At 42.2% G+C, this 16,445-nt stretch overlaps 1 protein-coding gene across 1 annotated transcript in view; it reads right to left on the minus strand.

The window, feature by feature from the left end:
- Positions 1 to 11,494: 11,494 nt before the first annotated feature.
- The window catches only part of P2RY2 (purinergic receptor P2Y2), a 38,138-nt gene continuing 33,187 nt past the window's right edge, over positions 11,495 to 16,445 (minus strand). The window contains exon 2 of the mRNA XM_042458333.1: positions 11,495 to 15,212. Within this exon, the coding sequence (XP_042314267.1) occupies positions 14,129 to 15,208 (1,080 nt within the window). The 5' untranslated portion in view covers positions 15,209 to 15,212 and the 3' untranslated portion in view covers positions 11,495 to 14,128. The remainder of the gene's footprint in view (positions 15,213 to 16,445) is intronic.

A 16,445-nucleotide genomic window follows, 5' to 3' on the forward strand; every position in this document is an offset into this window, starting at 1 on the left:
CTGTATTTATATGTGTACACACACAGCTGTGTGTGTGTGTGTGTATACCTAAATATACATATATACACACAAATACATACACATACACACATACACACACACACACACACACACACACACACACACTGTGGAGCAGCCGAAAGTGTAATGCTGCATGTGTATGCTTACACACACATCTTTGTGTATGTGTGTGTGTGTATATATATACACACACATATACACACAAACACACTCAACTATCTGATCGAACGTTCCCCCCCCCCCGACACAAAAGGTTTCTGCTTTATCTTGTCGGTCAGTGGAAAAATGGCTCCCCAGCCCCGGCGGTTGTCCTGAAAGGGGAAAGGGGCAATGGAAGGAGAAGGGGGAAATTCCAGCGCAGCATCATGGGAAATTTGTAACCCGGTGGTCTTCAGGAGAACCAGCGGATTGGATGTACACACCAGTCAAAGCAGCAGAGGTTTCGCACTGGCCATCAATATGGATCCCGTGAATCCACTAATTTTGCGCACTCGCAAAACGGAGGAGCTGGCTGCCTTCAGTTCGGAACCCCGCCGTGAATATGCATTGGCCAAAGCATATTCACGTTATATTGCATTGGTCAATACGTATTCTGAGCTCACAGGTGTGGAACACCAATGCAATATAACGCGAATACACATCAACCAATGCGAACTGACCCTACTTCTGTGCCCTGTGTGGAAAGGTCCATAACAATAACATGTCATGGCACTGTATCCTCCTTGCCAAGCCCAAATATCAGGAGAGAAAGAGAGCTGAGGTTGGAGAACAGAGTGTTAAATTCACATGCAATTTTGCTGAGAGACACCCACATTCTCCCAGCCTTTGCACCATTTTCATTACTGTGGAAAGAGCAGCATTGCATTCACAACAAAATAAGACTCAAAATCCAGCTTGCTTCTTCTTTGCCATGGAGTTTTGCTGGACTCATACCTGGGAGCCATTACTATATAAGGTGAGAGCTTGCATTGAGTTTGTAATTGTTCATAGAATCAAAGAATCTTAGGATTTTATCACACGGGAAGGATCCCATGCAGAAACTGGATTTAAACCCAAACAGAAAGTAAAAATAACCCGCAAAAGTGGGTAGTTTTTCAGGCGACGTTCAGGCATCAATGGGAAATAATGTGACATTAAACCAAAAAGAAAGTCGACAAAACCCACTCCTTTTTACTTTGAGGTAACTTCCGAAAGTAAAAAGGAGGGGGGTTTGTCGACTTTCCGTTTGGATTATTTCTCATTGACATCATGTTATTTCTCATTCACATCAGCGCGTCTGAAAAACAACTCACTTTTGTGGGTGTTTTGTGGATTTTAACCCAAGCTGGCAAGGGTTTCTGGAAGATGAAGTCCAAAACACCTGGAAAACCAAAGTTTGGGAATCACTGGTTTAAAGGTTTCAAAAAAAAAAAAAAAAAGTCTGTTGTGTGCCTTCCACTTGTTTCCGAAGGCAAAGCTACCACAGGGTTTCCTTAGCAAGATTTGTTTAGAGGACAGTGAAAGGAAGACCATGGAAATGGTAGGAGAAGATGGTGAACTGCTATTGAGGGATGAAAGCTGCATCCACACTGCAGAAATAATCCAGGTTGAAATCACTCAATGCTATGGGTGTCTGGGATTTGTCATTTGTTGTGGCACCAGAGCTTTCTGAGAGAGAGGGCTACATATCTAACAAAGCTACAAACCTAATAATAGTATAATAATAATAATAATAATAATAAGTAGTTGTCATTGTCGTAAGTATCCCACTTTCCACCCCAAAACTGGGACTAAGAACGGCTTGCGATGAAAAAGAACAATACAGTTCAAAACATACAAAAATTATGCATTAAAACAGAATTAAATTACTACAATATTAAAACAAACACATTGTTAAAAGAATAATATACAGTTTTAAAAGATAAAAACAGTCCATTTTAAACCAGTGCAACACCCCAGCCTGTTCTTTAAAGACTTTCTGTTTTAAAAAGAATTCTATACCACTGAGCAATGGCAGTTAAACTGGTGTCAACCTGGATTATTTCTGCAGTGTGGATGCAGCCAGAGAAAAAACGGAACTCCTCCTCAACACCTTCTTTGTTTCCTAATAACATAGCACTAGAGAAACATTTCTGCTCAAAGTCAATTATTTTAGTCAACGAATAAATCCAAGCGAGTTGCTCATTTTCCCTAGAACATTCCCAGCCGAGTTTAGACCTCCCTCTATCCCTAAGGGAGCCAGCGTGATGCAGTCGTTTGAGTGTTGGACTATGACTCTAGAGACCAGGGTTCAAGTCCTGGCTCGCCCATGTAAGCCCACTGTGTGACTGTGAGCATTAGAGGAAGGCAATGGCAAACCGCCTCTGAAGAAACTTGCCAGGAAAACCCCATAATGGGTTTCCCTTAGGGTTGCCATAAGTCAAAAATGACTTGGAGGCACACAACAACAACAATAACGACAACAATCCTTCCTATAGCAAGTGAGTTCCTCTCCAAGAGGCCAAGACCAAGCCTCCTTGAGTTCCCACCTGGCCAAGATATGGAGCTGCAAAGCCTCTTGGGGACACTACCTTCCCTGAGTCCATTTTTGATGTCTCCTCCATTGTAAAGGTGTAATTCAGATGTCTTTTACTCTTGGAGGCACAATGTCCTTTGGCAATTTTCTTCCCACTGGGAGAAAGTCTTTGAAAACTGTCTTTGTGCTGAATTGGCAGCTTTCGCAAATGGTGCCATTCATCCTTTGCAGAAAACAGCTCAGTGAGAGCTACATTCCAGAGGGGCTTTATTCTTATTAAACCTTTCTGAAGGAGAAAAGGCTGAGGTTTGGCATAAAGTTATGGATGGCTCTTGAGGACATGGGAGTACCACTACATTTGATAGTCCAGATGAGAAATCTGTACTTAGGACAAAAGGCGACTGTCAGAACAGACTATCGAGAAATGGGATGGTTCCCAATTGGCAAAAGGGTCAGGCAAGGATGCATTTTATCACCCTATTTGTTCAACCTGTATGCAGAAAATATCATATGAAGAGCAACTTTAGACTCAGAAGGAGGAGGAAGGGACATCAACAGTCTTGGCACCAATATGGCACCATATGCTTTTTCTATTCTTTATTCTGTTAAAATTTGTTTAAAAACATCACATCTTACCAAACTGTCACTTCAATCGCATGAAACTATGTACTGTACATGGAATGCATTTAGGCTGTGTGTATGACATTGTAATTTAAAGGTATAATTTTAATTTTGCTGGTTATTTCTGTTACAACTACAGTCAGCCCTCCACAGCCACAGATTCTTTATCCACAGATCCAACAGCTTGAAAACATTTTGAAAATATATAAACTCCAAAAAGCAAATCTTGATCTTGCCATTTGAAATAAGAGACACTATTTTATCATCCCATTGTATTTAATAGGTCTTGAACATCCACGGTTTTTGGTATTTATAGAGGTTTTGGAACCAAACCCCAGAAGATAGCAAGGGCCCCTCTGTACAGTTGGCTCTCCATATCCATGGATTCAACCATCCACAATTTGAAAATATTCAAAACATATATAAATTCCAAAAGACAAACCTTGATTTTGCCATTTACTCTAAGGGACACCATTTTACTGTGCCATTGTATATAATGGGACTTGAGCATCCACAGATTTTGGTATCCACTGTCCATTCTTTTTTGCAGGGTGTGGAAAGAGGGAGAGATTCTCCATATCTAAAAAAACAAACCAGAACTGTCAATTTGTATCCAATTACACATGCTAAAACGATTCCAAGAAATAAAATTGGGGAAACATGGGTTAAACAATTGTTGCTTTGTTGTTGTGAGCCTTTAAGTCATTTCTCACTTACGACAACCCTGTCACAGGGTTTTCTTGGCAAGATGTGTGCAAAGGTTGAGGCTGAGAGAGTGTGACCTGCCCAAGATCACACACAGCAGGTTTCATGGCCAAGCAGGGAATTGAACCCTGGTCCCCAGATTTGTAGTCCAACACTCAAATCCCTACACCATTCCAGGCCAATTTCACAAGTTCATGTCCAATTGTTCACTCCTTCTCCCAGACACTGAGGCTGAGAGTGTGTGACTTGCCTAAGGTCACTCAGTGGGTTTTATGGCCAAGCGAGGAAGCAAACCTTGGTCTCCAGGGTCGCAGTCCAACACTCAAACCACTACACCATTCCAGGCCAGTTTCACAGGTTTGTGTCCAAATTTTTGTTCCTTCTCCCAAGCCCACACCTCAGACTTGTACCATGGTGTGTGCAATCAACCTAAACAGCAAGCAGTGTCTCCAGTCTTACTCCATTCTTCTGTGTGTGCATTTGCATGTATGTGTTTACTTAGTGCATTGATTTTTACTGCACTGAGCAAATTTCTGTTAGCAAGATGGCTAATAAAGTTAAGAGGAAGGAGAGGAAAGAATAGCTTTACTGTGCAGGGAAAGGTGCAGCATATCAAAGCAGCTCTCTCTTAGAGAAAGGGAAGGAGGCAGCTAAGACAAATTACAGATAACTAGTCCATATCCTCTGACATGTTCAATGGTGTCACTAGAGTTGGGGGTCACACGGTGCAGTAAACTCATGGTGTCACCCTCCATTGACCTCCTCCCACGCCACACCATACAGAATCCTTAGTAATGCTTTTTTGTACTGTTACTCATCAATCGTAATTCACTGAATGTAATGGCAGTGCAGCGGGCCCTTTGTATCCGCTGGGGTTTGGTTCCAGGACCCCCGTGGATACCAAAATCTGTGGATACTCATCTCATTAAATGCAACAACATGGTAAAATGATGTCCCTTATATAAAACTGTAAAATCAAGATTTGCTCTTTGGATTTAAATACCGACACAAGCTCAAGAGATATGGAAAATGCTTTTTACATTTTTGGTCTGCTTTTGAATGAAGCAGTTTGGGATGGAGCGGGGGATTGCTTTTTGGGAGGAAGTAATTGCTGGTATATTTAAAATATCCAGATGTAAAATATGTTTCTCACCGGTGCAGCTTTTAGAAAAACCAGAGTTACCAAGAAGGGTGCCCTGTGACTTCATACACTTTATACACTTGGTATCTGCTGGGGTTTGGTTCCAGGACCTGCTGTGGATACCAAAATCTGGGGATGCTCCAATTGCATTAAATACAATGGCTTAATGAAATGGTGTCCCTTATATAAAAGGCACAAGCAAGGTTTGCTTTTTGGAATATATATATGTGTGTGTGTGTGTGTACACACACACACACACACACACACACGTATATATAATATTTTCAAGCCATAGATGGTTGATCTGTAGATGAGGAGGTACGGCTGTACTTTTAAAATAAGGCATTTGCAATGTCTTAGGCCTGCGAAATAAAGCACTCAGATGGACTTTTTGTAGAAAGTGAAGAATCTAAAAGCTAAATGCAATTACTAGTCCCAGCTAGAATAGATCACTAAATCAGTTGGGTTTACCTATGTGTCAATTTACTATTCAGCAAAATGAGAGACAGCATGGTGCAGTGGTTTGAGCGTTGTACTCTGGAGACAGTGGAGATTATAAAATGGGGGAAATCGCGGAAGAAAAAGGCATACTCCCGGAAAAGTTGCACGATTGCACTGAAGAGTTTCAAACAACATTACACTTATTCAGGACTTAACCTGTGAAGATCCAGGAATGCTTCGGCAACCAACCATTCCCAGGACTTCCCTGGGAATGGTTTGTTGCTGAAGAATTTCTGGATCTTCACGGGTTAAGTCTGAATAGGCGCAACACATCTGAAAATCCTCAATGCAGTCGTGCAACTTTGCCAGGAGTATGCCTTTTACTCTCAGCTTTTCTCCCCATCTGATAATCTCCTAAGATTTGAATCCCAGCTCGGCCATGTAAACTCACTGAGTGAGCTTGGGCAAGTCACAAGTTCTCAGCCTCAGAGGAAGGCAATTGCAAATCCCTTCTGAAGAAACTTGTCAAGAAAAGCCCATGATAGGTTTGCCTTGGGGTTGCCATAAATTGGAAACAACTTGAAGGCACACAACAGCAATAATTGATTTAATGAGCCAATTCTACTTAGGGCCAGCAATTCTACACTGCAGAAATAAAGCAGTTTGACACCACTTCAACTGCCATGCCTCTGTCCTGCAGAATTCTGAGATTTGTAATATGATGAGACACCAGAGCTCTCTGACAGACCAGGCTCAATATCTCACCGGATTAGAAATCCCAGGATCCCACATGATGGAGAGTGCTGTCAACTCACTTTATTTCTGCACTGTGGATCCATCTTTCGCAGGTCCCTTGTTGTTTCCCCATAGATCACATGAAAACCATAGGCCTCATAAACACAACAACAGAGGTCTTGTTTCCATTGTGAATAAGGAACAACAGCAACGAAAACAGCGACAAATGCTAGCTGGCTTTGGTCTGGATGAAAATACAATTTTCTTCAAGCCACTTTTAAATCCCGCTGAGGGACTTTTGGAGCTTCCTGTTCTGGCTGGAACTTTTTTGTGGAGGTGTGAATAAAACATTAGTGAGAAAAATAGACAATTCCTCATGATGACCAAAGATGAGATACCGAGGAGGATAGTCTTGTGGTTTCTTGTGTATGCTTTTCATACAAGGACAGAGGTCAATAGCCAAATTTTGCACAATATAAGTAAGAAAGGATGGATATGAGATTCTGCAGTCCAGAGAACTGCCCTATTGGATCAAGAAGCTGAAAGGTGCCAACCATCTCTAAAGCATCTACAGGACAACTAGAGCCTCAAGCTGCATCCACACTGTAGAATTAATGCAGTTTGACACTGCTTTAACTTTCATGGCTCCATCATGAGGAATATAATCCCTACGTATCCCCCCATACTACTGAATTGGAAGAATTTGTTACCCAAATGCAGGTGTCCTGGGAGGGCACCCAGAATTATTATCAAATAGGGGAAATTTATTAATTCAGTTAAAAACATCTGAGAGGCTCAGTCAACTCTAAGCAGGGATTAAGCCTGTGTATACTGGTTCTGAGAAACAAAACTCCAGAATGCAAGTTCCAAAATAGTTTTATTTATGAATCACAGGGAATCACTATTCCTACAAGACACTCACTCATGGACACATTCAAGAACTAATGAAATGGCTTATATGGCATGACTCCTTTTCTACACTGAGGGAGCTCTCATGCTACGTGCCTCAGACAACCTTTCTGATATTAACTTGATATTGGAAAGGAGGGGTGTGGAAGAAAGGTAGACCTTGTGGTAACAAGATCATGAGTACAGATCAGTTGCCTATGTGTAACTCTAGGTTATGCATTCGTAACTGCAATCATGATTTTCAGCCTATATCTTTTCCCTCACTACTTAAGACTTGGAGCTGGTCTACTTGGGGCAAAAAAAATGAAATGTATAGATATAGGATGGGGGACACCTGGCTTAATGAGACTATGCGTGAAAGGGATCTTGGAGTCCAAGTAGACTACAAGTTGAACACAAGTCAACAGTGTGATGCAGCAGCTAAAATGGCCAATGTGATTCTAGGCTGCATCAAGGGAAGTAATAGTGCCACTCTATTCTGCTTTGGTTAGGCCCCACCTGGAATAATACTGTATCCAGTTTTGGGCACCACAATTCAAAAAGGATGTTGAGAAGCTGGAGCGTGTTCAAAGGGGTGTGTGTGTGTGACAAAAATGGTGAAGGCTCTGGAAACCATGCCCTAGGAAGAAAGACTCAGGGAGCTAGGTATGTTTAACCTGGAGAAGAGAAGGTTAAGAGGTGATATCAAGGAAAGGCAATCTTCCTCAGAACAAATCGTGGCAAGAAAACCTCATGATAGGTTCGCTTTAAGGTCACCATAAATTAGGAATGACTTAAAGGTACCTAACAAGAACAACCTAGGCTGACTTGGGCTTACAGATAACTCCTTTTGCTGTTTTTAGACAAAATGACAGCTAATAAACCAAAATTGCCCTTTACAATTCAAGAATGGTGTAGTTCTGTCCATTGTTTCCCTCTCGCCTTGAAAGAGGGCTCGGTCTGTCCTACATATGAGTCAAAACAGAGATGTGCCTGATCTTAGGCATGCATGCGTTTCCCTGCTTAAAGTTTCCCACACGCTTGGCAAAGCTGTTAAGAGAGATCTCCTGGATTCCGCATTCCATTAGGATGAGGCTCACAAGACGGGTCACCACACCTACCAAGGGTTGCGCTTGACCCAGATACAGCTCTGCCCTTGGGGAAGGGCCAGACACTACAACACACTATCTGGAGGAAACTAGGTTTCATTCCCGCCCAGCCTCCCATGATTTTTGGTACTGTTCCCATAACCTCCACATTTCACAGAGGAAAACTGGGACATGTGTGGCCAAGCAACATCAAAGGGTGGTCCAGATGGCAAGATAAAGAGGGAGAATGCACTTCATTTTCTGATCATTTCAGCTTGACCACTAGCGGTTGTTGGCTCCTTTGTCAGTGGAGCAGTGAGTCCAACGTAAGTTTTAGTTCAAACTGCAAAGGAACTGGCTAGGATGTGAAACATTGCCCAGACTAGTTTCTGTCCCTTGGATAGCTCCTTTGAACTTTGGCGTAAAACTAGGGATGCAATTCTTCACTCAGGCTGCTGCCACACTGTAGAATTAATGCAGTTTGACACCGCTTTAACTGTCATGGCTCCATCCTATGGGATCCTGGGATTCGTAGTTTGTTGTGGCAGCAGAGCTCTGACAAACTACAAATATCAGAATTCCATAGCACTTAAAGCGGTGTCAAACTGTATTGATTTTGCAATACAAATGCAGACAAAGTTTCTTCTCATAAGTAATTACAGCTATTTTCTTCTTGCTTCAAAAAAGACTTTGAAAACCCATTTTCAAAGGCTTTTTGCAAATCATGATTTGGTTTTTTGTTGCTGTGTTGTTGTTTTTTTTTGTTTTTTTTTTTTTTGCAAAATTCAGACATGACTGTTTTGTGCCGGAAACAGCACTTTCTGTATGGAAAATAATATTTCAATGCAGAATATTTCTGCACAGAAAATGCTGTTTTCTGTGCAATCAACCATGTATGAATTTTACAGCTTTTTTCAGCACCAGAGTAGATTTGCTGCTTTTGTGTCCCCAGCTGCCAATGTACCAATATGCTTTGGCATGCCATTTAGGAAGTGCTAGAGCATAACAGAAATGTGCATTTTGCATCAGAAGTGCCCAATGTGCATCACAAGCATCCAATGCTCATTAGCAATGCTCAGTGTGCATCAGAAATGCCCAATGCTCCTCAGAAGTGCCCACTATGAATCAGAAATGCCCAATGTCCATCAGAAACGCTCAATGTTCATAACAAGTGGCCAATACATATCAGAATTTTCCAGTGCTCTTTGGAAGTGCCCAATGTGCATCAGAATTCTTCAATGTTCATCAGAAGTGCCCACTGTGAATCAGAAATGCCCAGTGTCCATTGGAAGCACCCAATGCTCACAAGAAGTGGCCAGTATGTATCAGAATTTTCCAATGCTCTTCAGAAGTGCCCAATGTGCATCAGAAGTGTCCAACGTAGGAACGGAAGGTATGTGTAGGTGAGGGGGAAAAGAAGGAGTTGATATAAGAGAACAGAAGATGGGGAAGATGTAATAAGACATTGGGAGACAAAGAGGAGAGAAGGGGAGAAGGGAAAAGTGTGTGGTTAGATAGGAAGGATAATGGAAAGGAAATAAGGATAAGAGGGGTAAAGGAAGAAAAAGTGTATGGAAGAGGGTTGAGAAGAGAAAAGAATGCAAGTTTCTTTTTAATATAGTAGTGAATATTTCAAAAGTCAGTGGCTATTGAAATAAAAATCAGTGGCAAGGGGAAAAAATTGGCCTCATTCCCACTTACAGATAAATCGGTGTGAGATCTGAATCGATGGATCAATTCCACAGTGGAGCATGGTTCCCACTACATTTGCCCCAATCGCATTTTCCCCCTCTAAAACAATCCACTTGTGGTTCACATTCATGCATGAATCGATTCAAAATGGACCTGCTCCAGTCAGCCGAAGGGCAAATTTAAATCGATTCTGATCCGCATCTGGTTCACACTTGCGCGGAATTGATTTATCGATGCGGAAAACATCAGCGACAAAAAGACATGGGTTAAATGGATCTAGGGCATGCCCTCCCCTCTCGGAATCACTTCAGCGATTTGGTTTAATTGGGAACCAGGGTCATTTGAACCGGTTCAAACTGATTTGCAATCCAGTTTAAAAGGCAGTGGGAATGAGGCCGAAGTGTCCAGTGTGCATGAGAAGTGCCTGATATACAATGGAGCACACTTGCTCATGTCCTGACATGCATCTTCACAATTCCCTAACAGGGTTTTGCTGCACTTCTACAACACAGCTAAGGGTTTGTAAAGTTACGCAGTGTAGACCCTGCTGTTGAATTTCGGCCCTTAATTACAAGGCCATTCTCCCTCCCAGCTGAAATCTCAGTTACGCAAAATGTCTGCCTGCCCATCATACTGAATCCACCAGAAGAGTGAAAACCCTGCTAGATGCATTATTGTTAATAATCATTTTATTTAAAATGTCGGTAGGCTATTTTTCCTCCTGAGACAGCATACCACATTGAAAAACAACCCAATTAGGATTGTGAATTCAGGAGACAAAACAGCAAACAATAATTACAAAAACAGAGCAAACAGGACTAATTCAATCACAAGCTTGCTGAAATAAATATTGCATCCTTTTCGGAGTTTTAGGCTGGGTCTGCTACACAAAGAAGAGACAGAGACAGAAAATTCTTCATCTCAAACGGCAGGTCATTTCAGCGCCTTGGAGCCATTGCAATGTAAGCTCTAATGTGCTGCCACAGACTTCTCCCAATGAGGACTAGAAACCAAAGTTTAAATGAGTTGTTTTCAGTGGCAGCCCTGAATTTCACAGTAGTCAATCCAGGAAGTGGTCTCTTCCGACTCTATGATTCCAAAGGCCATAAGTGAACATGGAAACCTCTGTTCTTTCTAGAAAAGGCAGAACTTATGAATATGTTTACATGGTAGAAAATATTTCTGGCCAGAGCTGCAGTTTGCCTTCTGAAAAGCAAACTGGGATCTCAGAGTACTATGAGGCTCCTAGCCAGATCATATAAAGATGTGTGCCACTGTTGAATGTATCACAGCAGCAACTGTGGCATCTCACAGGAGAGTAAAGCCACCCCATCCTTCCAGCAAAGTGCTCAGGGCAGACTATGTTGTGCTTGCATGGTGTGAATCTATAGCTATGTAGTCACACAGCGGTTGTGCTACCCCACCTTTCTGCTGAGTACCAACATTATGCAACCAATGATATGATAGCCTTGTTTAAATTTTTGATAGGATGTCATATTGAGGATGGAGCAAGCTTGTTTTCTGTTGCTTCAGAGAACAGGACCCGGAACAATGGATGCAAATTACAGGAAAAGAGATTCCACCTCAACATTAGGAGGAACTTCCTGACAGTGAGAGCTGTTTGACAGTGGAACACATTGCTCCCTCAGAGAGTGGTGGAGTCTCCTTCTTTGGAGATCTTTAAACAGAGGCTGGATGGCCATCTATCGCAGGTGTTTTGATGATGAGTTCCTGCATGGCAGAATGGTTTTGGACTGGATGGTCCCTCTGGCATCTTCAAACTCTATGAGTCTATACTGTATATCTCTCAATTAGGGTTGTCATATTCCAGTTGCTCACATCTGGGTATCTAATTTGGATATTATGCAAATTATAATTATGCATATTATTAATTTGCATTCTGATTGTGCAAATTCATCACTACACTTTTTATACTGTTACGTTTCAACCTCAGTACCAGATAAGAGCTTTTTCTGCCTTCTTTCCCCCGTTAGCTGATGTGAAGAGAGGGAAGTTTCCAAGCAGCTCCAGAGAATAAAGTCTACAGTGGAGTCCAATAACATCTGAATGGCCCCATGTTTCCTATCCGGTGCTAACTGCCCCAGGACAAACCGCCGGTGGAGAAACAGTTACAGCTGTTCCCCCCCCCCCACCCCAGATTAGCAATCCAGGCACAGGCTGCAATCAAACTGCAGAAATAATCTGGTTTGACACAACCTTAACTGCCCTGGCTCAACACTATGGAATTCTGGGAACTGTCATTTGTTTTTGCAAAACTCTACAGTTCCCAGAATTCCATAGCAGGACAGTTAAAGTGGTGTCAAACCAGATTATTTCTACAGTGTAGCTGAAAGGACAGACATCAGAGGAATTACTTTTTCGATACAGGATCCAGAATTCTCAGTCACAATGGCCACTGGCTGGAAGATTCTGGGGGTTGTGGTCCAAAAAGAAACTTGTTTGAGAAAAATGTAATGACTGTAATGCCAGTGAGGGATTAAAAAAACAAATGTTTCTGCCAAAGAAAAGGAAAAGAGAAAAAGACACTCTGTGAAGACAGACACTCTTCAGAAAAACTTACAGAGAAGAAGACAGTCTACAGAGAAGTGTCCTAACTGGGTCCTCTCTCTGATGGCATCTTGACATCCTGGCTGTGACATATGCAAATATAAGGTCACTCATACACTAATATATATTTTCTTTGGGTCATTGTGGAAGTTGGAAACTCCCTCCTTCTGCAGGGACCAAAGTACCCCCCAAACCTATCCTGGTAAGAATGGTGGAGGATCAGAAAAATGTCTGGCTATGTCCCTGCAACCAAAATGATTGCCTCAGCCACTGAGATCTCCAGGGAACCTCAGCAGATGATGGAACCATTTCACGTCTGGCTGCAAGGACGTAGCCAGATGCTTCTCCAATTCCTCCCTTCCTGTTCTCCACCAGGCAAGGAATTACTATGGAGGGACGCAGGGACCCTATAGTAAGTCTGGGGGTTACAGCAATAGTTCCACATGCAGAAAAACTACGCTACACTGGACCACAAGGGACTGCAGCCAAAATCTGGATTTTTAGAATGCAAGCATGTGACTCCTTCCACCTTTCCACTCACAAACTGAAATATTGCAAGCAGGAACATGTCAATCAGATGGTGTATTGTTTGTCCAAATTGGGTTTAAGCCCAGTGCTTTATCTACTGACCACTCTGTCTCTCACTGCATGGATAGGCACATTTATCCCACCTTCTAATTAATTGCCTTTTGTTGAACTATCACCATCCTCAGTGAAGTCATTTTGGGCAACCAGTTTTCTTTCTGTTCGGCTGTCAGTCTGCTGAGTTCAAAAATATACTCAGCAGTTACATAGCAAATACACTGGAAACGTGATGAGTTTCCCAGGGATCGAAATCTCCAACTATTTCATCCTCCCATGTGAGAACCAATAGTTTCCATAGATTCCTCCCCGCTATGGGAGAAACAGAATATTTCTACATGGTTTTTGCCCAACATCGACACAACCCCAAAAACTTTAGGAAATCTGTGCAAAAATGCACTAGACTGTTTTTTGTTTTTGTTTTTTGAGGTGTGTGGAAAATTTGTTTTTATGAAAATGCATGGGAAAAATACATGTAGGGGCTTTTTGTGAAAAGACCCACAATTTATGCAAAACCCATAATTTTTGGACATAACCCCCCCCCCCCCCGTGTGTACTTCTGAAAATTGCAGATTTGTCTGCACAAAACACATTTTTCTGCTCATTCCAAAAAACAAAAACAAAAACACAACTCCAGAAATAAAGGTGTATTGTGCAAAATGGAAAAAAATTGTGTGTGCAAAAAATAAAAAATGGTGCATTCCTGGAAACTGTGTTTCCACACAGTTTTCAGAAAGCCCCATTTTTTTTTTGTGCAGAACCCATGCTTTTTGGGTAAAGAAGGCTTGTGTGTTGCTGTGCAGAATTATTTCCTGAAAACATTTCAGGGCCTGTGAATACTTGGTGAAAACTGTACAAAATTCTCATCTCTGTGTTATTCTCGCCAACTCAGTTTCTTGAGATTTGGGAACCCCCTGTTTCTTCCAGTTGGAAGAAAACAATGATCAACAATGATCAACAATGAATATTCTTCCCATCCCTAGAGTTCACACAGATATTTTGTACCATTTCCTGCAGATACAGGCTGAAAATATATTTCCCTTGTTTCAGAGGCTGACTCTATAAACCCTCCTTCTTACAGTACAGAACTCCTACCTCTGAGGGTAGCTAGGTAATACTTTGCAAAGTGGTGTAAGTCAGAAATGTAACTGGCTATGACACCCTGTTTTTCGCTTTCATTGCTAGATGGTCTCTGGCCCGTGTGTGGCAATTGGCCGTACTGCTTGACCCGGACTGGTTGCAGTCTTTTGCTGGCGTTTGTGGGCAGGCAAATTTCACAAATTTTTGCCCGGCCAAAAAGTACAAAATAGGATCAAGGCAACTGTTAGTACTAGCCAAGGGCCGGGTGACTTTGTAAGCCAAGTTGATGGCGTTGAGGGTTGGACAGCTCAGGTCCAAGTTACGGAAGGAGTAATACAAAGTACGGGTGACGTGAAAGGGCAAGAAACAAACGATGAAGACCACCAGGACAATGATGATCATCTTGACGGACTTCTTCTTGGAGCTGGACATGCGGGTGGTCCCACGGGTGGGTTGGAGAAGCTTTCGGGCCATCAGGCAGTAGCAGATGATGATGAGCATAAAGGGGATGCAGAAGAGGAGGACCAGCATCACCGAACTGTAGATGACAAATTGCCCAAAGAGGTCCTTTGCTGACGTGTCGTGGCACGTGATTTTGTCGCACCGCTGGCTGGTCGTGACAAAAAAAAGCACCGGGGACTGGCATGCAATAACCACCAGCCAAACAATTGCAGACACCCAGCGGGCATAACGCACTTGGCCCCACTCCAGGGACTTCAGCGGGAGGCAGATACCCATGAACCGGTGACCGCTGATACAGAGGAGGAAAAGGATGCTGCAGTAGAGGTTGGTGTAGAAAAGGAAGCGGACGATCTTACACAAGCCCACGCTGAAGGGCCAGTTGTCCCCCATGGCATAATAGTAGACCAGGAGCGGCAGCGAAACCACATAGAGCGTGTCGGACACAGCCAGGTGGAACATGTAGGTGGTGGAGGCATTCCAGGTCTTGATCCGGAAGATGAAGATGTAGAGAGCCAAGAGGTTGAGACAGAGGCCCACCACAAACACAATGCCATAGGAGACGGGCAAGAGGATGTACTTGAAATCCTCGTCGAATTTGCACTTGTAAGTGTTGTCTTCCTGGCTGCAGTCCACATCGGAGGAGTTGGCGGTGGAGTTCACGGACAGCAGGAGGAGTGTGACATTCTCCATAGTGCTAGGAAAGGCAGGGATAAAAAAGGAAGTCAGCCACAAGGGAACAATACTGACAGTTTACTACTGTATATACTTGACTATAAGTCGACCTCATGTATAAGTCGACCTCATGTATAAGTCGAGGGCAAGTTTTGGGGCCAAAAATGTGGATCTTGCTATGACCCATGGATAAGTTGTGGGTAAAATTTAGGGGCACATAACAAAGGATCTAAAGGATGAAGCAAAGCAAAACAATGTCAAAGAACTTATAAAATTCCAGCAGACATAACTCTATGTGCTTGTTCTTAAGACTGGATGGATGAGAGAGTAGAGGGAGGTCAGAGCTTCACATATTATAATTTTGCTTTTCATCAGGAGATGGTTCCTTCTTTTAAATAAGAGTTAAAGTACAATACTTACACTGACCCATGGATAAGTCAACTCAGATTTTTGGGGTCAATTTTTTTACCTAAATTTCTAGACTTATACATGAGTATATACATTTAATTCCTACAGATGAGTAAATTTTTACTATTGTTTTACTATTTTGTTATTGTTTGTTGTTTTGTGCCTTCAAGTCATTTTTGGCAACTCTAAGGCAAACCTAGCATGGGGTTTTCTTGGCAAGTTTCTTCAGAGGGGGTTTGCCACTGCCATCCTCTGAAAATGAGGGAGTATGACTTCTCCAAGATCACCCAGTGGGTTTTCATATAGCCAAGCTGGGATTTGAACCCTGGTTTCCAGAGTCGTAATCCAATGCTCAAACGACTACACCATGCCAGCTCACTATTCTTTTACTATTAAAAACAATTGATACATCAACCAAAAAGTAGCATTTTTGCTTTGTAATAAAGATTCTACTATTACTAGAAAGTTGTAGTTTTTTAAATGGTATTAGCTAAAGCCTGTACAAGTTATTATAAGGCGTTCCCCAAAATCTAGAATTAAAGTATATTTAATTCTACTGGTATTACAAATGGAGTTGGAAATTCTATGTTGTATTTTATATTTTAACTTTATTATTTGACACTTGCATAATTTTGTATTGTGATGACCTATGGTTATAAGCAATTAATATACAAAGGGCTGAATGTTTAATATTCATTTTATAATACGCTGAGGTCCAAAACTAAATGAGATGGAATGCAAGTATATGGCTTTGCCCAGTTGGAGAGCCAGTGTGGTGCAATGGTTTGGGTGCTTGACTAGGATTCTGGGAGACCAGGGTTCAAATCCCCACTCAGCAATGGAAACC

This window comes from Sceloporus undulatus, chromosome 3 (genome assembly GCF_019175285.1).
Source record: "Sceloporus undulatus isolate JIND9_A2432 ecotype Alabama chromosome 3, SceUnd_v1.1, whole genome shotgun sequence".
NCBI lineage: Eukaryota > Metazoa > Chordata > Lepidosauria > Squamata > Phrynosomatidae > Sceloporus > Sceloporus undulatus.